Source organism: Thunnus maccoyii, chromosome 9 (genome assembly GCF_910596095.1).
Source record: "Thunnus maccoyii chromosome 9, fThuMac1.1, whole genome shotgun sequence".
NCBI classification, from domain to species: Eukaryota; Metazoa; Chordata; class Actinopteri; order Scombriformes; family Scombridae; genus Thunnus; species Thunnus maccoyii.
In genome coordinates this window covers 25,348,449-25,371,998 of record NC_056541.1, presented here as the reverse complement: position 1 = coordinate 25,371,998, position 23,550 = coordinate 25,348,449, and the positions used below count along the sequence as shown (strand labels likewise).

General features: G+C 39.1%; 4 protein-coding genes across 15 annotated transcripts; 2 read left to right on the top strand and 2 right to left on the bottom strand.

Moving 5' to 3' along the window:
• The first annotated feature begins 92 nt into the window (after window positions 1-92).
• On the top strand, window positions 93-4,451 carry hpdb (4-hydroxyphenylpyruvate dioxygenase b). Its single transcript, XM_042421888.1, has 11 exons — window positions 93-282; window positions 636-678; window positions 1,154-1,236; window positions 1,371-1,460; window positions 1,567-1,670; window positions 1,788-1,865; window positions 2,464-2,626; window positions 2,757-2,828; window positions 2,919-3,041; window positions 3,221-3,337; window positions 3,471-4,451. Exons 3-11 carry the CDS (start codon window positions 1,156-1,158, stop codon window positions 3,579-3,581), a joined length of 939 nt encoding a protein of 312 aa, XP_042277822.1. The 5' UTR covers window positions 93-282; window positions 636-678; window positions 1,154-1,155; the 3' UTR covers window positions 3,582-4,451.
• LOC121904242 (histone-lysine N-methyltransferase SETD1B-A-like) lies at window positions 3,903-12,555 on the bottom strand. 5 transcript variants are annotated; one of them, XM_042421883.1, is made up of 18 exons: window positions 12,472-12,555; window positions 12,105-12,257; window positions 11,861-11,965; window positions 11,490-11,760; window positions 11,282-11,394; window positions 10,110-11,141; window positions 9,261-9,983; window positions 9,016-9,132; window positions 8,876-8,936; window positions 8,592-8,785; window positions 8,220-8,352; window positions 7,729-8,130; window positions 6,467-7,492; window positions 6,082-6,248; window positions 5,874-5,996; window positions 5,178-5,297; window positions 4,805-4,942; window positions 3,903-4,707 (listed from the first exon to the last, which is right to left on the bottom strand). In XM_042421883.1, the coding sequence occupies exons 2-18, from the start codon at window positions 12,240-12,242 to the stop codon at window positions 4,534-4,536; spliced, it is 5,037 nt and encodes a 1,678-aa protein (XP_042277817.1). In that variant the 5' UTR covers window positions 12,243-12,257; window positions 12,472-12,555; the 3' UTR covers window positions 3,903-4,533. The 5 variants fall into 5 exon arrangements, with proteins under 5 accessions (XP_042277817.1, XP_042277818.1, XP_042277819.1 ...); XM_042421884.1 differs by having other exon boundaries at window positions 8,592-8,779; XM_042421885.1 differs by having other exon boundaries at window positions 9,016-9,045.
• LOC121904245 (rho-related GTP-binding protein RhoF-like) lies at window positions 11,715-15,776 on the top strand. 7 transcript variants are annotated; one of them, XM_042421890.1, is made up of 7 exons: window positions 12,287-12,437; window positions 12,544-12,599; window positions 13,436-13,633; window positions 13,817-13,904; window positions 14,248-14,357; window positions 14,498-14,632; window positions 14,744-15,776. In XM_042421890.1, the coding sequence occupies exons 2-7, from the start codon at window positions 12,564-12,566 to the stop codon at window positions 14,906-14,908; spliced, it is 732 nt and encodes a 243-aa protein (XP_042277824.1). In that variant the 5' UTR covers window positions 12,287-12,437; window positions 12,544-12,563; the 3' UTR covers window positions 14,909-15,776. The 7 variants fall into 7 exon arrangements, with proteins under 7 accessions (XP_042277828.1, XP_042277826.1, XP_042277824.1 ...); XM_042421894.1 differs by lacking the exons at window positions 12,287-12,437; window positions 12,544-12,599 and adding an exon at window positions 11,715-11,774; XM_042421892.1 differs by lacking the exons at window positions 12,287-12,437; window positions 12,544-12,599 and adding an exon at window positions 12,028-12,106.
• Window positions 15,777-15,845: 69 nt separating this feature from the next.
• On the bottom strand, window positions 15,846-23,010 carry LOC121903905 (calcium release-activated calcium channel protein 1-like). Of its 2 annotated transcripts, none has more exons than XM_042421311.1 (2): window positions 22,644-23,010; window positions 15,846-19,453 (listed from the first exon to the last, which is right to left on the bottom strand). In XM_042421311.1, exons 1-2 carry the CDS (start codon window positions 22,755-22,757, stop codon window positions 18,908-18,910), a joined length of 660 nt encoding a protein of 219 aa, XP_042277245.1. In that variant the 5' UTR covers window positions 22,758-23,010; the 3' UTR covers window positions 15,846-18,907. The 2 variants fall into 2 exon arrangements, with proteins under 2 accessions (XP_042277245.1, XP_042277246.1); XM_042421312.1 differs by lacking the exon at window positions 22,644-23,010 and adding an exon at window positions 22,405-22,517.
• Between the last annotated feature and the right edge of the window lie 540 nt (window positions 23,011-23,550).

Here is a 23,550-nt window from a genome sequence, read left to right as displayed (position 1 = left end):
AAATCTAAATACACTACAAACTCAAGTCGAGCCTCACAATCACCAGGAGATGGCGCTATCACACTGTTTAAAGCCAGCCCTGCTGCAATCATGCCCATGTTTATCTTACGGTCACATGCAAATGAAAAGCTTCACCCATGATTTTCTGTTGGGTACTAATCATTCTGTCTTCAACAGGCTGCGTCATATTACTGTAACAAGCTGGGATTTGAGCCTTTGGCCTACCAAGGTTTGGAGACAGGCAGTCGAGAAACAGTGTCCCATGTAGTCAAACAAGGCAAGGTAAACAAATCCTCAGTTCTTTGAGCCTGGAAGCACATATCAACACAGAAAGAAAATCAGCCTCAGGACACACCAAAAAATGAGAAGATTTCTTTTAGTGAAAGTAAATTAAAATGAGAAACAGTTCTGTGTAGGCTGAATTGGTGTATTGGAGTATTAACTGAAATTCCTTCATCATCCAGACCTCATGATTCAACTATTCTCACGTTTTCTTGAGTAATGAGGATTTAAAAGCTAGTTGTCAATAATTAACTTTATTTGGACCAAAATGGTAGTACTGTAAATTAAATATAAATGATGGATGGGGGAAGGAGTTTCTATCAGTGTCTTAATGTTTTCATTTTGTATTTCAGATTATATATGTGTTCTCATCTGCCCTCAATCCTGGAAACAAAGGTAGGCCTACAACAGCTGGTTTCCCATGTGGTCATAGCTGAAGTAGTTGCTCACTGTTGACTTAACTCTTTTGAGGTGTACCGTGTCTAATACAAAAAATACATTTGCTTGATACCTTAAATGGCCTGCTGAGAGAACACAGAGCTCCCATAATTGTACCATTATTATCATTAAAAACAATGGAAAATGAAGAATTATGCAAAACATTTCTTCATATATCCTGATGTGTTTTTCATCAAGTTAACTCCAAACAGTCCCTCTCAGTGTGCACAGGATTTGCAAAATATATTACAGAAATATTCATGTTTGCCAGTTATTCCAATGGATTTCAAAAGTTAATTACTATAGCATAAAAACTACATTTAAATCCTATTTTTAGACAGATTGAAAAGTGTCAAAGTAATGAACATCATAGATTAACAGAATGACAGATTCTGTGTGGCTAAAGGAAATGTCTTTTCTCATATTTTCTTAGAGATGGGAGATCATTTAATCAAGCACGGGGACGGAGTGAAAGATATCGCATTTACAGTGGAGAACTGTGACTTCCTGGTGCAGGTAATACTACAAGCTTAGCAGGCACATCCTCAGCATGACATACTACTTACTTTCAAGGTTACATTTCTGGTAATGAATGCTATGAGATTGAAGCTTTCACTTTCATAATACACTGACATTTTCTGCCTGCACAGAAAGCCCGTGAGCGAGGTGCAATAATTATAAAGGAGCCCTACACCCTGGAGGACAAGTATGGTAAAGTCAGGCTGGCTGTGCTTCAAACGGTGAGAGAAATCATTCAGAAGCATGAATCCTAAATTTAAATATTGAAAATGTTCTAAGAAATGCCAAGATCATAGATATCATAGATTTGCTTTTTTTCTGCTGCAGTATGGTGACACCACACACACATTTGTGGAGAGGACAGGATACAGTGGGTTGTTTCTACCAGGTTTCAATCCCCCTTTGTTCAAGGACCCTTTATTAGCAAAACTGTGAGTATACATGAGTTATTGTTGACTTATGGTGTTATACTCATAAAATGACAATAAAAACTATGAGAAATGATTGTATGAATTAAATGATTGTATAACTTCCACCCTCCCCCATAGACCAAGTGGAAAACTGAACTTCATCGATCATGTTGTTGGAAACCAACCAGACGAAGAGATGGTTCCAGTGGTTGAATGGTAAGGGATTATTTCTTGTAGAGAGTTTAGAGACATGCATTGTAACTGTAGAACATGTGATAACAACAACTTTCTGTCCATGCCTCTGTGTTGTGATGTGTTGCAAGTTAGGGGGTGGATGGGAGGAGGAGACCAAGGGTGTCTAATTCTTATATAACTCTGCGTTTCTGGCATGAGTCAGTGGTCAGCATGACTTAGCATTTTCTTAAATGGGTCTCAAATGGCTCTGCACATCTGGATCTTGCATGTTGGCATGAAAAGGAGGGGGAGGGCAGTTCTCAAAATGAGACAGTTCATTGGTTGATCCTGAAGAGGAGAGATGTAACACAGGCTGGAGGTTTTTAGATGTGAGGTACCTCATGGAACCAGCTTGTAACTGAAAAGAAAAGAAGTCACTCATTCATTCATGTTCTGCAACTCTCCACAAAGGGAGCAGCCACAGTTTAGTGCTGCATGTGAGATCAGTTCCAGGCGTGTGCAAACCAGAATCTGAGTTAGACAGACTCTGATTAGTTAAAATGATTTAACATACTGTATGTTTACACTATGAGAAGGAATTCAGCACCTGACTTCAATGTGTGGCTCTTGGTCTCTTAAGGTATCAGAGGAACCTTCTCTTTCACCGCTTCTGGTCAGTAGATGACAAGCAGCTTCAGACAGAGTTCAGTGCACTGCGCTCCATTGTGGTGGCAAACCACGAGGAGACTGTGAAGATGCCCATCAACGAGCCTGCCATGGGGAAGAGAAAGTCTCAAATCCAGGCATGTTCTGTACAGTTTGATCAGTTTAATCAGTTAAATAATGAATTTATTGATATAACTTCTGCTGTTAGTTAGTTCACATGTAAAAAAAATAAATAAAAATAACCCTTCTCCATATATTGACTTACAGGAGTATGTGGAGTACTATGGAGGTCCAGGAGTGCAGCACATTGCCATGAACACATCAGATATTATCACCGCAGTAAGTCAACAAAAAGCCGTTTTTATCTTTGTAAAGGGACTCACCCTGAAGGGTGCAACAATAACGATCAAATTGATCACATATTTGTAGATTCGTAACCTGAAGGAGCGTGGGATGGAGTTTATGTCTGTGCCTGACACCTACTACGAGCAGCTGAGGGAGAAGTTAAAACACTCAAAGGTCAAAGTCACAGAAGACCTGGATGTCCTGCAGGTTGGAACTAAGATCATATTTGTTCACTAAGTTTGTTAAAATTATTTTTTAATGTCTGAGAACATAATGTACGTAGACTACACTACCTACAGTGATAACACTGAGTCAACTGCTGTCAATTCATGGAGAAATTCCTTACAGTAAACAAATATTATGTTGTACTTCTTACTCATATTCAGGAGCTGAAGATCTTGGTGGACTACGATGACAATGGCTATTTACTTCAGATCTTTACCAAGCCAGTCCAGGATCGCCCCACTGTGTTCTTGGAAGTCATTCAGAGACATAACCACCAGGTGAGGGCACAACTGGATAGATGACAACTTCAGCATGACGAAATATACACATTATTCTGCATCTAAATATGACACCATCTGTTCTAAGTAAAGGTTTCTGTTTCAGTAACTTAAATACATGTTTTATCTACAGGGCTTTGGTGCAGGAAACTTCAAGTCTCTTTTTGAAGCCATTGAAGCAGACCAACATGCTAGAGGAAATCTGACCATCCTGACACCAAATGGAGTTTCAAAGAGCATGTGATCCCAGTGTTAAAATTACATTACAGTCTTAATAACTATCAATTTACTATGAAAAGACAGTCTGTTGAGGGTCTTGTTTACTTTTTGAGAGTATTATACTGGTAACACGCTAGATCAATGCTCTGATATTGTCAGATGCACGATACGAACGCACATGGCATGTTTATTCATGTTACTTTTTTTATTTTTTGTGACATGCATGTTTTAGTACAATGTAACATTTATTTTTAAGTATGTGTTCAAAAGTACTTCATTATAATCTCCCCCGACTTTTATGAAAGATGATCTTCTGAGTTTGTATCAGTTATCAAGAAGAACAACATTAACAAGAAAACCAGTATTATTGATACAAGCTTGACTCAAGCATAACACCATTTAAATTCTCATAAATGAAAACATTTAACTGTACATGTATGTTATGATTTGGACAATGAGGTCAACAGATATTTCATTGTAACAGACTTTTTTGCATGATATTTGAGATGCCTATTTTTCCTCCATGTTGGACAAGACAGCAGTTGGTATGTGTGAAACAACAGATATGTTATTATACTGTGATGTACAACCAAAAGTAGCATCTTGTTATATGCTTATGTTTAAACAGAAAAAGAATAAATAGTTTTGACAGTGGTAACCAGGGCTTATAGGTCGAGTCTTCTTCATAATCATACCATCTTTTGATTAAGTAAAGTTCCAGATGTTTGGTCCCATTCCTGTTGTAAGTGCTGTTCAGGGTAGTTTATTAACTCATTATTACACCGAGCAGCACCACTCCAGCACTCTGCAAGTGCATCTCTGAGCTCCTGTATGACCTCCAGACAGTTAGCAACTGTGCATTTGAATATTATTAAAATTACTCTTTTTCAAACATCTGCAGTGTCTGTGTTTATGTCGCACAGTACCTCAGGCAACTTTGGCTCTTGACAAAGACATAAGCAGGACACCAACAGTGATTAGTTCAAGGAACCCCGGCAGCTATCTGCTCCACACAAACAAGGAATCTTTATTTCCTCGATGGGAAACTTGTAGTCATATGTGATCTCTTCGTTGATGCTTATCGGCTGCCGAGAATATATCACAATCTTCTTCTGAGACTCCACAGTGATGATCTTTGCATAGCAGTTAGGCTGCAAGACAAAAACAATCTGGTTAATTTTTCTATCGAAAATGTAAAATTATTTTCTGAATTGCAGAAGTGTTAATCTCCTAGCAGCTCTTACTCACATTGCAGCTGTGGTTGATAAACCTGGCTAAATTCCCATATTTAGTGGCATCAATGATGGTGTCATGATCGACCCGGAACAAATAGCTGCTTCCGATGCCCTCCTCCTCGTATCTCTGCTCCCTCATGTCAGCAATGACCTAGGGAGAAGAAGAACAGATAAGCCAATTCATGACAGTGTTGTTTATAATTACAACCCTACTCACACTCCTGGAAAATACCCAGAACCACCACATGTCCCAGTGGGCCAGTTCACAGAAACAATCAGGGGAAAACAGCTTTTACACACAAGTGTAAAATCACATGAGTGCTAGGGGGAGATGGGTGCACTATGACTTAATTTCCAAGCTGATGATTAGTTTGTGTCTGTCTTACCTGTCTGATAATCTGGCCCACATACTCAATCACCATCTCATCTGCTGCTATGGGCTCCATGGCAAACAGACCCCACTCATGGATGTGACTCCGGCTGAAACAAATCCTCTTCTTTCGGAACTGGAGTATGAAGATGTGAAGAGTTTCATGCCAAAAATAGACATATATAACATACCATAACATAAGCAACTGCTGCAAATAATGACATGAAACACACAATCATGCAATTGTTCTTTGTCCACACAACCATTTGTGGGGTTATTACAACTGCAAATAAACTCAAAAATATATTTTACCTGAGAATCATGTGCATGAACACATGGGTGGTGTATTTTTAATCTCTTTTTTCCTCCATATACATCCACTTTCTATCTAACTGACAACTGTGGTCTAGAACTAGACATACTGTATATAGCCCAGTGATTTATGAATCACCACCCATATTTATGATTTGTTCATTGATCCAAATAGGATGAATGAAGGGAAACGAAATGGCAATTCAGGTTATAGGACTACACAATTGTTGATTGCTAAAAGAGTTGTATTGTTCCATTGCTTTGTGTTGCATTCAGATAAATACAAAATATGATTTATAAATGCTACAAAACTTATTTGATAAAATCAATTTCTCATAAGCTTCTTTTTGGTTGAATGCAGTTTGATTGAACTTACTATATTTACTGAAACCTAATTTACCTTGAGCTGGTTGAACTTGACTAGGTCACTATCACAGCTGAAGGAGGACAGCAGGCGACGCTGTTCAGACCTGAAGTCAGATCCAGCACGCAGTGAAGTTGGCTGAGCTGGGATGCACTTTCCCTGTTGAGATACAATACATATTTATGTTAGATTCTGAATGGCCTAAATTTGATCTGATATCATCATAATTTCCTCCGTTTAATACCTGAGTGCTTGTAGATGGAAGCTCGGTGGCAAGCTTTGTGTTGTTGAGGTATTTTATTTTATCCTTCAGGCAGATTTTGTAGAAACCTTCACTGCGGGCGGAGCCGGTCCTGTGGTTTGGCTGCCAGGGGTTGTGTTCCTCATTCCTCTCTGTGATGACTTTAGTCAGTGAGCAGCAGTTAAGGATGTGAAGCAAACAAGCCATGACTGGTGCAATCTGATAATGATGCATATCAAATAAGCTTAGTGATTTATATGAATGAATGACTTATGTGTAAACTGATGTTTCAAAGGCAAAATATCTATAAAATGACAAAAAAATCTACCTAAAATATGACTTAAACCTCACAATTTAATTTGACTTTGAAACTCTGTTAAAAAGATATGAGGGTGGGGTATCCAGAGGGTGTCACTCAGCCAGCCAAAGCCATCATCCTGCACTTGCAGCCGTTCATATGTACACTGCAGCAGCCTTGCATCTTCTTCATCCAGACCCTCCTTCCAAACACTGTGAAGGACTCTCCTCTCGTCAAACAGTGAACGCCGCCTGTGAGGACGGCTGCAAGAGAAGAGTGAACCGGTGATTCTTTGAAGGGATTTCTGCCGTTGATGGATTCTCCATCTCCTCTTTAACCTCTTCCAATGTTTTCGCCTTGATAAGGATTTGTCTGCCTCTCTCCTATTCTCCTCATCCAGTAGGCCAGGCATATTCTCCAGTCCCTGCAAGGGCTTCGCTCTCACACCTGAGCTGATCCACACGCCCCTCCCATCAGCAGTGTCAGATGAGGACTCAGAGATGCTGCATGGAGAAGACACTGCAAGGAATTCATCACATAACAGAGGCCGTGAGTTGTTCAACATTTGTGTCTTCCTCCTGTGGACTATGGCTCTTCGCGGTAGGATTATATCTCTTCCAGGAGTCTTTGGGGCTGTGATATATGGATTGGTGGGCAGTGATGAAATAGGTGGTGGGCTGCTGAGAGGTGAACATATTACTGTGCTACCCTCTAATACGGTCATCTCTCTGCCTGGAGTTGCTGGAGCTCTCCTAGAGCTGTACTGAGTCCATTCACTTCTCTTCTCTCTACCAGGAGTTTTGGGCATATCCTGGTATAATAAGTATGGGCCCGGAGGATCAGAGGGAGCCTGAACAAGCTCACTGCTTGTTGGGGAGAGGACTTCATCTGCAGATTCCTCACTTCCTAGTTCAGCTACTATTCCCTTGCCTGGCGTCTGTGGTCGTTCCACCTCCTCCACAGCTGGAGATGTTGGTTTGCTTCTTATCTGGAGGTCAGGGTCACTGTCGACCAAGCAGCCAGTGGGAGTGAGAGGCCTACAGTTTTCTATGTTTTCTAGAGACTCCACCATCCATTCAGTGCTCTCCATCTCCACGTCAAGGTCAGGCTCCACTGCTACAGAAATAAATAACAAGAAAACATTACAGAATTTTCATAATTTGATGAACTGTTCCATCAGTAAGTTAACATGTAAATATGTTTTTTGAATAGTACTGGATTAGACCTGTAACAAATAACATCTGGAAATGTTTTACCAGTTAATTCGATTTTTTTTTATCATAATAGGTGGCAGAACTGTCCTGCAGTAAAATACTTCCATCTACTACTACACAGCATACTGGATATATGACCTGAAAGTCCAATTGGTGATGGTGGCTGAAGGTCCTGTGGTTCGCTGCTTTGGAGTTCCATCATGATATCCAAGCCTTGTTGACTTGTGTACTGATTCTCCTCTGGCTCTTCCCTGCTAAATGGATCTGACCAGTCTTGCAGGCCCAGCTCTAGCTGAGAACCAGGGGTGAGGGGCGCTGATGGGGTGACAGGGGGCTCGAGCTCCATCGACTCCTCATCTGACGATATCACAATACACTCACCACTCCTGTCGTCCTCGCCACCCTCCTCCATGTCCTCATCTTCAGGACTGAGGTCAGAGTAAGAGGAGTCCTCAAAGCTCTCTGAGGAGAATGAGTCGGAGGAGTCAAAGTCTGACGAGCAGTCGCTTCCCTCTGAGGAGCTGTTCTCTGAAAAAGTCTCTGTAATTGAAAGAACAAAGGTTTAACTTACTAAAAGGTACATGGTAATGCATTAGCTTTCAGTAGTGCATGCATGACCTTTAACATACCACTATCTGAGTCCTGCACTCCTTTGGTCGTTGGAGAGATGAAAGCATCTTCATTCTCTGTGTGTTTTTGTACCACCTCCTTTTCTTCATCACGATTACTGTCATCACCATCATCGTGATCGTCTCTGTCACTCTAAGCACAGTACAATATATATTATGAAGTCTAGTATTTATTATATTTGCATGTCAGTTTATCACATAAATACTGTGTAGAGATTCTGGAACAGTTGAGGAAAATTAACCACTTTCAGCTGAGGTTTATACCATCATAAGACATTTAATTCAAGGCTATTCAAAAACTCAAAGTGTCCCAATAGATTTCACCACACTGCAATTCAAAATTAAGGACTTTATTTATAATTTTCTATTTACCAAAATTTGAAGATCATCATCAATCGGCACAACTGGGTCAATTTTGTCTGATACGATTTCTTCATCTTGATGTGTGTTATCTTCTTCTTTCCCTTCATCATCATCACTGTCAAGCTCATGTGGTCTTGCATGTCTGCGTTTAGGTCTCTGGGATTCCAGTCCCATTATGTCATCCCCCTGTTTCACATCTAAAGCTGCATTTAACAAGAGCGACACAGCTCATCAGTACAGAATAGAAAGTAAATATGTAGTAAATAAGGGTTAGCTGCATTAAAAGCACTCACCAGGACTTTCATTTTCTATCTCCTCTGATGTAGCAGGATCATAAGCTCTTTTCCTTTTTACCTGCGTTATAAGAAGTTAAGTTATGCATCACTCAGAGTTCAAATGCTGGTGTATTAATATTAAGCTCATAATAGTTTACCTTAAAGGAGGGGAGTGGAGGTTTCTTGCCCTGGCCAGTGATGTGAATGAGGGGATTTATTAGTTTGTTTCTCTCTTCCACACTTGCTGTTCCACTTTTTGAAGAAGAAACTAGTATCTTATGGATAAAACAATAATAATGATGTTCGTAATAATACAAAGTGGCGCAAGACACAGAAAATTCATGTACTCACTTGCAGGATTTTATTAACCATTTAAGGGATATTTAAGAATGAAAAAACTTACCTTTGTCTTCTTCTCTTGACAGTCCCACCAGTCCTCAAATGCCTTGAAAGCAACCCCTTCAATCATTCTGCGTATAATGTCTTTCTTAATGATTGACTTCAGTTCATCCACGATCACTTCTAAAACCTTTTCCACTGTGACCTTATGAGGGTTTTCCCTCACTAGCGAGTAATCTGGTGGTGGCACAAAGGGGTTGAACCTAGGCAAAGGTGGGGCAGGCCAGGGTGGTCCATAAAATGGTAAGGGTGGTGGAGGATTGCCCTTGTCCAAAAGGCCTGCAGGTTGTAAGGGTAAGGGGCATACAGGAGGTGGAACAGAGGGCGATGCCATCAGAGGTGGAGGGGGTCCCAGAAAAGCAGGAGGCGGAGGAATACAGGGAGGAGGTGGAATAGGGGGAGGAGGTATGGGGATCCGAGCATGACAGCCCGGAGGGGGGATCCAACCTGGAGGTGGAATGGGGATGGTGCCATTTGGCAGGCGAGGTGGGATGGGTGGAAGAGACGGGGGAAAGGAAGGGATGCGGAAAGGGAAAGGGGTAACTGGTGGATGGGGGCATCCAGACGTAATGCCAGGAGGAGGTTTGGAGTTAAGAAGTTGAGTGGTACCACTGAGAGAAGAAAGTGACGGGAGCGGTGGAAGAGAGGAGATATCTTTTCTGGGAGTCAAAGTTTCAGGGTGTCTGTTATTGGAGTGCTCCTTGGCTTTATTTGATAAATGAGGTTCCTGAGTAAGACAGAAAAAACATGAATTATTGATTTATGCCATAAATAAAACATAAATATATAGATAATAACATAATAACTACTATATTTATTTCAATTATGATATATGCAGATTTATAGGTATTACCATAGAACTTTCTGCATCTTTCCTGTTGTTTACATCAGGCCTTCTTTCAAGATGTGTGAAATCTGATTGAGTGGGAGACAGAGGATTTTTTGTTAGAAAAGAAACAGCTCGGGTAGTTTCATCCTCTTCATTTTCAAGGAGGGACGTCAAACTGACATCCTCCAGATCCTTGCATGAGCCTTGTTGGCTGGATGTGAAGGATCCACAAAAAGGCAGAGTGTAAACAAGGGAGTCATCTGAGAAATTAGCTGAGCAAGGTGATGTCGGGCTGTCCTGAGAGTGCACATCGGCCTCCAAAGTTTTTTCATGAAAGTACGAGGTGCTTGTACTCTGACTGTTTATCAACAAACTTTCAATGCGGGAGTCCAAGCTCTCCACCTCTGGTTGGGGGCTGCTAGAGGAACAGTTCACAGCAGATGGACATAACTCTGTTATGCACGCATGGTCATCAGGTGGGGAGGACGCCGCTGTCTGCCTCTCAGCTGCGAAATTAATGCTCAAGATGCTGAGAGAATTGCAGTTCAGAGGTAAAGCCTCAGAGGTAGCCGTAACCACATCCTCATCAGGAGAGGCAGGGTGAAAGGAAGGCTCTGTATTATTGTGTTCAGAGATTTGTCCATCCTGACCCCACAGTGCAAGCTGCTGGCTGCTAGTTTGAGCAGAGAGAGGAAGCGGTGGCTGTGGTTGGCAATGCTTAAAAATCGAGGTCACGTCTGAGACTTCACCAGATACCCTGTGGTACCTTGCAAGTTTTCGATGGCAGAGCTCTCGTCTTAAAGGTTTGTGAACACTATAAGTGGAGGGCTCCCCCTGGAGGACCGGAGTCGCCTGAAGACTGGAGTAGCAAGAGTCCTGGGAGAGAGGAGTCGCAGATAAGCAAGGAGTGCGGGGGGTTCCCTGAGAACGTGGTGTAAGCCCAAAGCTGCAAGGTGTATCCTGCCAAATACTGGAGTAGGCCGTGTCGAGAGAGAGAGGTGTAGCAATGCTGGTGGGGCTGGAGACGCTCCCTTGTTGCTGGGTGGCTGCGCAACACTGTAAGAAATGGAAAACAGAGAAACAAGACAAATAATTTGAAACTTAATCCTTAAACAGCTGGTTTATAAATAATAAATATATGATTATTACAGTGTTCATTGGACATTAACATGCCATAAAATATGACTTATAATTACCAGCAGACTATCGATTAAGCTTTGGAGACTTTGCTCACTGCTGCTCACTGGTAATGTCCAAGGAGTACAAAGGCCACGTAAGAGGAGCTGGAGATAACGCACCCTGTTTTCACCTGAAGAGAGATGCATGTCACATTATAATTAATCTACAAATTTAACAAGACTAATATTTATACTTTCAATACATAAAAACGTAAGGTGACCTTACCTTTTGGATCAATTTCCACATGAATAATATTTCCCATCACTGATGTCTGGTTGAGGTGTTGGACAGCGTCCTTTGCAGCCCTCACTGTGTCAAAGACAACTTTCGCAATTCCTAAATGCTTCTTGTTCTTAGGATTGTAGAATATGTCAACTTCTTCAACGTGACCATACTTGTTGCACATATTAGTCAAGAATGCCTCTTTTACATTGTCATTCAACCTGGAAAATGTCACTTCTTTGGGAGGAATAGGGCCAACGTAGCATTCATCAATCTGAAAGGACACAGGTAAACAAAAAAGCAAACTATTATTATTATTTTTTAATCATTATTTGTTTTGTTATTACTTTTGTTATGATGACTATAAGGATTACCTTGAATTTAGGCACCAACAGGTCAGTCTTGTTGCATTTGCTCCACAGGCGGCAGATGCGGGGATCTCTAACTGTATCCACAGGAAACAAACCTAGGTCCTCAACCTGAAGTGATAAATAACACCCACTATGATGGAAAACAGCCATACTTGTTTGGCGCAGTATTATATACTGTTAAGACGCTATTATTTATGAAAGACAGGCAATAAACAAATTCATAATTCAATGTTTGAAAAATGCTCACGGGTAGGTTAAAACATTGTCCATCATAACGGTACACTTTGTACAGTCCTTTTGTTAATGCGGGGTCAATAATCAACTTGCAACTTCTCCAGTGCTGAGGCGGTGTCTCTCTCTCAGTAGTTTGTTTTTCGCTTTCCATTACATTCGTCAAAACCTGAAAAATACAACAAATAAACACCGTATGCTGCCATCTGTGCCTAAGTGACTGTAGCGATCAGCTAGTCCTCCACTGGAGGTTAACACGCCCCAACAGGTGATGGAGAGCATCACCTGTAACGTTATCCTTCCCTACTAAATTACAGCTTGTAAAATGAAACAAACCCAAACAAACAAGGTAAAGTTTGACTACATAGATTTATCTCGCTTACCTGTACCAAAGTTTTATCCTTTCATGGGCCAACATTGTGGACCAGCCGTAGTGATTTTCGGTGTTTTAACAGTTCGTCGCTCAGGTTGGTTTATGGATCCATCCGCTGGAACGACTATAGATCCTCCGGTAAGGCGGAGGAACACAAACACTTGCAGGAGAGGAGGGGTAACGGGTGACAGGTGCACTTTCAGGTGTTTCCATGCACCTTAAAATACATTTGTTTAATAGAAAACCATATACATGTATGTAACATTATCATATAGAGTATTTAATGTTTAGGCTGTAACTACAAATTAAATAGCAACATCCATGTTTAATACTGATGTTGCTATACCCATAAATATATAAATAATACCCATAAATAGAATAAAATAAATAAAATAGGATAAAATAAATCATTTAAAAAGGGCACATCTCATTGCATTATCAGCATTTTGATACGAAATGAAATAAAAAGTTCTGTAAATGATCTTTTACAAGTTCATTTATAAGATAAGATAAGAATTTATTGATCCCCAGGAGGAAAATTAGTTTCACAGCAGCACAAGACATAAATTAGAAATGTATATATTTAAAATTATACCCAAGTGGCATAGTAGCTATACACATTTGTATGTATGCAAGTGGAATTATTATAACCAAGCATAATGTGAAAAAAAAATATATCTAGGCTACATATCAGTATGTGATGTCCATGTGTATATGTGATATCTGAGGTTGTTTAAATGCTTGAGATGATCAGACAAAAGCTGCAACAGCCCATTAAAAGAGGGTGGAACCATGAGGAGGTGTGGTTCAAGGTGTGAGTTTCCCATGAAGAATTTCTAAATCTGTTCATCTGTTCATACAAGTGCCTCGATGATGGTGTTCAAATGACTTGTAGCTAATTTAAGCCTTCCTACAGTTCCACAGAACTTCTGCTGCAGTCTCATTATCTGTTTATCTCTGGATTATCTCTACAGTATATACACTGCCAGGACCAGCAGTCACTGAAGCATCCTTCCTCATCTGTCATTCTACAAAACATGAGCCAGAACACATCAGGAGTGAAGAGAGAACACACAGTCCAACAAGAGGAATTCAAAGTTGTTATTGTTGGAGACAAATGTTGTGGGAAAACTTCGCTAATCACAGTTTACACTAAAGGAGTCTTTCCAGAGGTAAGAGACATACAATGATGCTCCAATACATTTGGCTGTTGTCATTGAATCTGATGTAGCCTATTTTTAGTATTTCAAACGCTGCCTGAAAGCTATTTTAATGCATAAAATTATTAAATATTCATAATTCAAATGAATATTAACAGTCAAGTACTGAGAGACAAAATAATTGTTTCCACTCAGGAATATGTCCCATCTGTGTTTGACAAGAGTGTTGTCAATACAAGGTACAGAGGCCAACAGTTTCGCTTACATCTCTATGACACTGCAGGTAAGGTCCCATTCTCACACTTTTGAAATCATCTTGTTAAACAGGTAGGCCAAGTCTGAAGAAGGTGCGTCCTGTCTTTCCTAAACAGGATCAGAGTAATACAATCACTGGAATTTTTGTCTTTTTTCCATCTGAATAGTCAAAGTACTGAATAATAATTGTACTGGTGATCCATGTTTGCTTTATTGACATTTTGTGTATCACCAGAGAGGTTTTAAATTTAAATTTAATTACAGTAACTTAGTTTTTTTATTATGAGGCACCGAATTTTTAAATATTAACTCAGTTTGGCATTCATGGTGCTGGTATGACAGTAGTGGACTATGACAAACCTTCATATCAGGTCAAGAGGAGTATGATCGCTTGCGGCCTCTCTCCTACCAGAACGTCAATGTGGTGCTGATCTGCTACAACATCATGTGTCCTTCAAGTTTTGATAATGTCTTCGTAAAGGTATTTCTTTGTTTCTTTACTGTTTGTTGTTCTGGTTAATACCAAGGTTAGTATTAAATTACACCTTTATGACTCCACAATTCTTCAGTTATGCAGTTCTCAAAAAAGATCACAGTGTAAACGTGTTCAACATCTTTTAGTGGTACCCTGAGGTGCAGCATTTTTGTGATGGAGCACCCATCATCCTTGTTGGTTGCAAAGCAGACCTACGTGAGGACAAAATCCTGGTCAAGAAACTGTGGGCATCGGGCCAGAACGCTGTCACATATATTCAGGTATGCAAACCAATTCCTCTGGGCCCAGAGGAGACATTTATATGATGGCAGGTATCAGATTAGCCATGTACTGTTATTACATTGCTAATTCATTTAAAACTGCTCTGACAGGGAGAAGAAGCCAGGAGGAAAATCAATGCCGTGCTGTATTTGGAGTGCTCTGCCAAATACAAGGAAAATGTGAAGGACTTATTCAGGGAAGCAACAAAACGAGCACTGGCGGCAACAACACCAGAAAAAGTGAGAGAGCGAGGAGGGGTGTGTGCTTTGTTGTGATGCACGCTTATAGATGTCACTGACTGACAGTAGCTGCACTGCATGTCCGGACACATTTCCTGTGTGGGTTTCCTTTTAACTTCATAGTGTGATATACATTTTTGATGTTAGATTATATTGTTTGTCTGCTTTCCTGTTACAATAAATAGATATAAAACTCACAAGTCATCTCAAATGTGTTTTATTTGCAAACCAGCAACAAAAAGTCCTGGTGAATCTCACCAAGTTACAAAGCCGCAGCGTCGTGAGCTTCTACCACCACATGTAAGCAAAACTAAAAACACATTTACTCAATATTCACGTTTAAGTTGTACTTTGGCACAAGCAATGAAACTTCTGTATATACAGTAACATACACTGGGTTAAATAAATAAACCACAAAAATGAACCGTAAAGAACATGCAGACATTTGCAGTAATATGTTTTTAAAGAAGGCACATGTAACAGAGGTGTTGACCTGAATAATCTGTCTCCATTTAATTCCTTCTGAAGTTCACACATAAACAGTTCTTTGGAGAGAAGCAATAACCGTTTTACTAGTCTATAAGTTACCAACACGATATGGCTCCTTGTTCTCTGCTAACTGTCAGAGATATTATCGTCTGGCCAGAACAATTTTAACGCAAATTTGGGAAGCCTTGGTCAACTGAAAACTACTTTACAATAAATGTAGACGGTATGTGTTGGGGTAGGTGATACAGACAAAACTGATGCACTGATTGCAATATTTACGAAGGCAATATAAATACAGCATGTTGTAACAGTCACTTAAGTGTTCAAAATCACATGACAAAAATTCAAACTCATGTTCATCACAGTGGTTAAGACGATTGTACTGTTTTTTGTTGACCAAAAGCCTAAATTTAAAAAAAAAAAAAAATATATATATATATATATATATATATATATATATATATATATATATATATATATATATATATATATATACTCATATTGTGATTTTTTTCTAATTCAGCATGTTTCGGGATGAGTGTTTTGGATTGGAAATTTCATATTGATATGAAATTTTTGTCAAGACACCATCACATGAGACTATAAAGTGATAATAATGAATTATCCTAAATGTGTTCACACTGAACTTGAACAGAGTTTTTGTACAAACATAGAAATAAAGAATACAGTCAGTCAAAGTAAAACAATTCAACAATGAGCCACAGGACAGAAATAACACAACGCACATTCCACACTTAATCTATAACCTAGAGCATGCAAACATGCTCAAGCTTGTAAACTATGAAAAGTAAAAAAAGATACAAATATTAACACATTTCTATGAAACACATGCTTGTAATACATTCACCAACACTTCTTTCATTAAAAGCAGTAACCATATATAGGGAAGTGCAAAAGCAATGTGAAATTGAGCAAATTTCTTACATGAAATTGATTTTTACAAAAGTGTGAAAAACACAGACTCCACTATCAGTCTTACATTTTCACAGGGCCCTCGAGATGATAATGTGTGCACTGCGATAACACAGTTTGGATAAAAGCCTGGCTGAGTTTCATTTTTAAGATGTTGCTTCAGACTGTACACAAATACTGCTGGCTGTTAACTATTTGTTTTCCTAATGATCTACGCAACACTTCGCTCAAATCGTTTTTCTGCTGGCACTATATGCACTGTGGACGGTTTTCGACAAATGTTAGTGTAGATGTTTAAAAAGGAAGCAACTTTGGTCACAGAAGTCTTTTTGGTTGTGAAACCAGCTTTAAAAGCATGCAGATCAAGCTGTGAACTGATATTTCAGTCAGACTATCCACATCTTAATAATAAACATCTGCATTGATGTTAAAGGCTTGGTGTTGCTCCCTGCAAGCCTAATGTATAGTCCGCCAAAAGAAAGAACAGGATAAACAAATGTCACCCACCATGGGCCACTATAAAGGCCACAGGTGGGTGCTGTCATGGTGGTGAGTTATGCAGTATACCACCATCAGCTGCACTGAATAAATAAACTGATTGATCTGAAACTGATTGTCATCTTAAATAACAGAGAGAAAACAGCAGAGAGCACAGATCCACTAAAGTTATTTGCCTGAACTAAAACAGGCTTCACTTCATTTAAATGAATATTGAAAGGAGTTCTGGGCTGTTGATTCATATTCAAACATGGACGTGCACCTTTAAAGCTGTAGTGCGGAACTTTTACATATCAATGAACATCTGTTACATTCAAGCCCTTGCCAAACAAGCTCACACAATGTTGATTACGCTTATCACTGCCACGTAAATCTCTCTGTATTTGACAGTATACAGAGTTTTAAAATCTGGTGTTTAGTATGATATTCCCACACTGGCGCACCAGTAGTGATGCGTTTTACATCAACCAGCGATGACTGGTTTGCCAGAGCTTCTCTCTACTATTTAGGGGTTGTGTATCAGCTTCTGTTCTTGATGTTCCTTCTACTGATGTAGCGACTCACCAACTGGAAAAGTGTGCTTTGACCCATCTGGTTGTGAGAACTGTGAGGTCTGTGCTCTATTTCAATGTAATATTGTTTCTGTTTCACCTGGAATAGATTTTTGAAATAGTCGTGTAAACAATTTATGCTGGAAAAAAAGTTTAGACTCTCCCACAAAAATTGTTTTTTGGTCAATTAAGTTAAAGAAGTTTCATTTAAAATCATTCATCTGTGTTACCTGGTTAGATCTTTTTTTGTTAAATTCAAAAATTATATTGATTTAAACTGTGCTTTCTGTTTTTCCCATACTGAGACTGTTGTACATCTGTTCTAGAAAAGTGTACATACCCGTAAACTGTGCTAAGATATTTGTAGATTTATCTTGGATAATATTATCTGTAACTTTGAGCTTCTACTGGAAAATGTGTTTCTTTGATTTTTTAAGGATCGACACAATATATGAAAAATAGTATTTTCTAATCGATCTCAATATATGTTTTGCAAAGTTTTACATTCATAAATGTAAATTTGCTAAGGTAAAACCTCACTTTCAAGTTTTGAAGAAAGAAATGGAGCTAAATATTCAGACAATAACGTCAGCAAAAAACAAAAAAGCTATCAAAACTGTGATACTGTGCTCCCAATTTAATGTTTTCACTTAAGTTACTTTGGCATGTTTTGAGTTATTAATTATCCTAATTTATTATTTATTTATCCTTTTACCTATATATCTGTTGAAATTGAATTGTTATTGATTATTTGTATCATTGTATTGTTAAGAGAACTGAAAAAGAAAAAAGGTTTGCCAGAGCTGAAGGGTGTCCACAGAGCATGTGCTCTGCTAACTAGCCCTGGATCAAATTAAATAGTGACACGAGTCATATGTGGGGTTGGGTAGCGCTTAAAAACAATTTATCCACCGTTTTACAGCTGCAACAGTAGCGACGGGGACCGGGTCACGCAAGTACTCATAGAACTGGAGTTACATCCAGATAACGGCTATTTACTCTTACTGCCAGAAGGGGGACACAAAAGTTCCGCACTGCAGCTTTAATTTACTGCCATCATTTTGATCTGATGTGGATATCCTTTGGGTAAACATTTTAAGTCAGATTTCCTAGTAGTCCTGCTCTCTACTGTTGTTGTAAACAACAACGTATTATTCAGTTCTGAACAGAACATTTTTTACATATTAAATAAGTACCTGACTATTTCCTTCATAAAAAAGCAGAAGAAATGGGTGTTGCTCCAATTTCTATGACAATGCACATGTGAAGTCCTTTAGTGGCTCTAAAATAAGTAGTGTTACAATATGATATGTTGTCATAAAAGCCACTAAAAATTTGCAGCCTGAGAACAAAAAAATGAACCTGAATATTCAAGGTAAAACTATTTCCTACAGTAATATATGATGTACAGAAGACTGTGACCATGCACTCTCCAAAAGTGGATGGAGTCAAAACATTCAACGCTAAACAGCTGAAACTTGCAAAGGCATTAAAAGCATCTGAGCACAGTTCTTAAACACAAATTTTACAATGTCCGCTGCTGTTGTATGCTAACTGGCTATAATCAAGGAATATGGACAGCAGCCTTCAGGTCGTCATTCTCAGGCCTTTGGTCCAGCTGGTTCTGGAGCCGAATGACCTGCTCCAGCTCTCTGATCTGCCGGTCTGTTTTGTGACTGACGAGCGTGCGGTAGAAGTGGACAGCGAACATAATAAAAACGAGTCCAAACGGCACCATGATGCAGGTGGAAGCGATGGCCGCCGCCTCGCCGGAGCTTATAGTGCCGTTGTTCTCAGAGTTGTTTCTGAGGGGCAAGAACTTCACCCAGCACAAGAGCATCACCTCTGTGAGGAAGAGGAGGGTGCCAATGACTGTGGAAAAAGCCCAGGCCAGTTCTATGTGGCGGTGCATACGCTCATGGGGAGACTCGTTGACAGAATTGAGGTTGTGAACGTTGCTGACGGCCTCGAGGTTAGGGAGGATACAGGTGCTGATCATGAGGGCAAACAGGTGCACTGCAACCAGAACCGTGGTGCAGGCGCTGAAGGCTATGAGCAGCCCAGGAGGATACACATGATCCGGCTCCAGCTGTACCTCCACCATGGCAACCTGGGAAAAAATGACACATGAAAATTGTTTACATGTACAACATGTTTTATACAAGTGTTGAGAAAGAAAAGTAGAGTTTAGAATGTGAATTTTAATTTTTAATTTTCTAACTCTTAAGAAAACATGGATTAAATAATTGTGAATGGCTGAGTCATCCTGGTGGCTTTAGGGGAAAGCTGGGGGGTGATAAGGGAAAGTGGCCTGGGGGTGGATTTCATTTCTCTCATTTTTATGCATCCAGTTTAGTTTTTGTTTGTTACAATTTCCCTCACCTTACAACACAAGTAATGTGTCATGTTTATTATGAAACTGAAGGTTAAAATGGAATCAATTTTACAAAATTATATAGAATTGAAAATAGAATATAGAAATCTCAATAGCCTATTTTTATTGTTTATAGTTATTCTGTTAGCCTATTTATTTTAAATGGAAATATCTAGTGAATGGATGGCTATTACCGTATTTTGAAATATTGAGATTTTGATGTAATACTGTGATTTTATTATTATATTGTTATTGTATTACATTGTCATTTGTATTGTTCCAACTAAGTTCAGTTGGTCACAAAAAAAGAATATGAATTTTCACATGATTTATTGAGTTTGTCAAAAATTTGCCATCTCACTTTATGTTGTTCCAAAGACATGTGAAGCCATTGATTCTCTCCTATTTAAGTTCATATGGAAAAACAAAACTGAATATGTTCAAAGAAAAACATGTATTAGAAGCTACTCTGAAGGCTTTAATGCAGCATGCACTGTTCAGAAACAAGTTCAGATACATGAAAGATACATAAAAATACGTCCAAATTCTAACAGTAAGGTACTGTTCTTTCTAAATATACTCTAAAATACTGTAACTTTTGATGCTATTTGGAGCCAAAACCAAGAACAGACATCAACAGTAGGCTATTGTAAGACTTGACGGTAAAATACAGTATTTTCATTTTCGCTGCCGCAGTACTGGAGGGACAGAAGCCACATTCAACCATCAACATCATATAATCATCGTTCATCCTCCTTTGTGGAATAAAACCAAAAGGTCAGTGAAATAGTACTAAGAAAACAGAACTACATTTGTCTGGTTACACAATTAGTGACGATGCTTAATTTTTGCTAACATTAAATTGGTATAATCCTAGCAAGCACCTGGAAACACAAAAGAGTGTTTTCAGGTAGTGTCTTCAGCAGGTGGAAGTTTGAATTACTGGTATTTAAACATTTTTTTCACTGCTGCTTGCAAGTCTAGTTTAAAGATTATATTTGGATGACTGTTTTCTCTTGAACTACACATCAGTGAATGTTAATGTTAGTCTGGCCTGGTCTATACTTACACCTTGTTTATCCACTTGATTTTCATAATTAATAATAGCCTACTATCTAAAGCACATAACAGCTGAAGTTTATTCAAATATGTAGCCAAGTTGATTAAGATATGTTTGCTGCTGAGCCCCAAAAGACAGAGTGGTCATATTGATTGTCTTAGCTCAACCCAAGTGTGTTTCTAAGCTGTAGGTTGCTGCAAATATCACTTAAGTTTGTTGCCAAGCTGGATTAAAACCTGGGACATAATCGTTACATGTAGTTTTCAGGTACTTCATTGTGATTAACCCTGAGAGGGGAACAGAGGCCAGCCAGGGAAAGTAATGCCTAAGAAGACAAACAAGCTCATGGTGAATCCTTGACACCACTCTTCTGAGGAACTTGATGTTACTTCATAAAGGGAAGTCAGGTGTCCTTCTTGTGTAAAATGTTTCTTTCTGCCATCCAATTGTTTCAGTTCTCTGTCTCTCACTATGTGATTGATTTTCATTCTGGTTTCTTTCTCACTCAGTGAGCTGTGAGTCTGGAAGCCTGGATGCCAACTTTCTGCCCATTATAACAGAGGACGTTTAAAGGTATTATTTATGTATTATTATTTAGGTATTATTTATCCAGCAATCTGTTTATTTGTGCTTTTATATTTTTTAAACAGTAGTTTGCAAAGCAGTTGCTGTTTAGACTCATGACTAAGTTTTGCCAGCAGCTCAGGATATTAAAATTAACAGATTTACATTGACCCCCTGTGAAAGGGCATGAACCATAACAATTATTTTTTCCAACATATACTTGAATATATTTGGCATATTTGAAAGCCTTTGCATAAATGCTCAGTTCCATAAAGCTGTCACTTGTCTCATCATCTTTTGTGCTTAATGTTAAAGGTCATGTGTTTTTAAATGTAAAACTGAGCTGATCTCATTACTGGACCATTAAGATTGAAGACACATTGTTATTTACAGTATATGTCTGCAATTTATAGTTGTTTTTATTAATATGAATAAGAAAACTTTTCAGTTGTTTACTGTAACATTTACAGTAAGAATCTGTTCATTTAGATTACAATAGCAACACTGTAAAAATACAGTATATTACTGCAGGCCTAGCTACAATATCAAACTGTCAACTCACACTCTACAGCAGAATACTGTTATATTTTTTACAGTAATTAACTGTTAAAGTAAATTACAGTAATGACACTAAAAACTGTAAAATGCTGGCAACAGCTGCCAGTAGTTTACTGTCATTTTACAGGGAAATATGTTAGTGAAGTTTACATCTCCCCCGTTTGACGTTGTCTTTATTGATTTTTGTGTTTCCTTCTCTTTTCTTAATATGTTTGATATTGATGTTTCACATTTGAATTTATATGAAAGATGTTAAAATGATCATTTCTCAGTGTGATAATATGGAAGATGTATATTTGTAGAATAAACTGTAACATTTGAAATAAAAAGGCTGTGTGGTCTACACTTAATGGCGGAAGATAAACCTGCAGGCAAGCCGTCTACAGTTAACATTAAATGTTTGTTTTTTAAAAATCTCTTAGTCTGTTATTATCGCACTGTGACACCGTGAGAAACATGTTCAGCAAAGTCGTAAAACTTAACAGCTACTGTTTGTGTGACCTACTTGTTTTGAAGTACTTTGAAGGTCCTTACGAGAGAGAAAACACTCATTAATGTTAAATATTAGCGCTCAGTATCAGGCCTGTGAAGTGTCGGGACCTTTCACAGCCCTTGAGAACAATAATCTGCGTCACATATGTATCTGCGGTTCGTGCCGATGCCCGAAGTTCAGTGTGCATTCATGCAGTAAATGTCATGATTACTGTAACAGGAAGCAGTAAAGTCAGCGAAGCTGTCTCTTACCATCGCGAATCCCGACAGAAGAGCTGAAGTGCGGCTGGTGGCTTTTAGTTTGGCTCGACTCAAGTACAGTTTCCTCCAGGACAGAGCCTGCATGGAGTGCTCGTTCAAACTCATTGCCAAAGTTATTCCAAGTTATTCTTGTATAGATACAGATTTCCACCGGACCGACTGTCAGGATTGTAGTCGATGAAACAAAAGTTATAAACAGCGCGCACAGGAAATGAGGTCCAAGCGCGGTGTAACATGTAAAAAAAACGACAGATAGACTATACAAAGAGTTATCAAACTATGAACAAACTTTCCTGCAACAGCTGACTGTCAGAGTCTATCAGGAAACATAAGATACCCACAATCCAATGCTCCGCAGGGCAGCGGCAGCGGCAGCTCTCCCCCCCGTGTCAGATATAGATATGTTCATGGAGCTGTTTGGTCATTTCCTCCACCAACTCTCCAGCATACACCCTGGACAAATTGTGCAATCCAACTTTTTTGCAAATGCCAGTGTTTTTTAAGTGCTGCAAAATAGTTGAATCATTAGTTGTTTGTATCTATTTGATATGATTCTTTTTTTTTTATGATAGTATTGTGGCCCATTCTAGGTCACATAGCCACTCCTGTTTCCAACTACAGTGCAGCTGTGTTTTTATGGCACATGAGGGAGTTTGAACTGAGACACAGCAACACTAGATCCTTTCATCATGAGGAGGCTCTGCAGGCAAGACAATGAACAAACCACTGTTCAATCCCCACCAGTCAATTGCACAGACGCACTTTAATGTTTGTGAGCATCTCTACATGTGTAGCTCAGTTTTGTGAGGAAGCCATGGCCGTCCTCTCCACCACATGAGGGCAGAGCAGCACAGAACATCTCAGGGAAAAATAGATTGAGGAAAAGCAGGGGAATGTA

Bases quoted from the DNA above. Each gene is read 5' to 3' on its own strand.
- LOC121904242 (XM_042421883.1), bottom strand. From the start codon at position 12,242: ATGGAAAGCGAAAAACAAACTACTGAGAGAGAGACACCGCCTCAGCAC. The intron at 9,133-9,260 runs GTAAGTTTTTTC...TTTATCCATAAG, and splicing joins GTCAAGAGAAGAAGACAAAG to ATACTAGTTTCTTCTTCAAA. The intron at 7,493-7,728 runs GTCATATATCCA...TTATTTCTGTAG, and splicing joins ATCACCAATTGGACTTTCAG to CAGTGGAGCCTGACCTTGAC.
- LOC121904245 (XM_042421889.1), top strand. From the start codon at position 12,495: ATGGGCCAACATTGTGGACCAGCCGTAGTGATTTTCGGTGTTTTAACA. The intron at 13,634-13,816 runs GTAAGAGACATA...GTTTCCACTCAG, and splicing joins CTAAAGGAGTCTTTCCAGAG to GAATATGTCCCATCTGTGTT. The intron at 14,633-14,743 runs GTATGCAAACCA...CTGCTCTGACAG, and splicing joins ACGCTGTCACATATATTCAG to GGAGAAGAAGCCAGGAGGAA.
- hpdb (XM_042421888.1), top strand. From the start codon at position 1,156: ATGGGAGATCATTTAATCAAGCACGGGGACGGAGTGAAAGATATCGCA. The intron at 1,671-1,787 runs GTGAGTATACAT...CCTCCCCCATAG, and splicing joins GACCCTTTATTAGCAAAACT to ACCAAGTGGAAAACTGAACT. The intron at 1,866-2,463 runs GTAAGGGATTAT...TGGTCTCTTAAG, and splicing joins ATGGTTCCAGTGGTTGAATG to GTATCAGAGGAACCTTCTCT.
- LOC121903905 (XM_042421311.1), bottom strand. From the start codon at position 22,757: ATGAGTTTGAACGAGCACTCCATGCAGGCTCTGTCCTGGAGGAAACTG. The intron at 19,454-22,643 runs GTAAGAGACAGC...ATTTTTTCCCAG, and splicing joins TTCTGTCGGGATTCGCGATG to GTTGCCATGGTGGAGGTACA.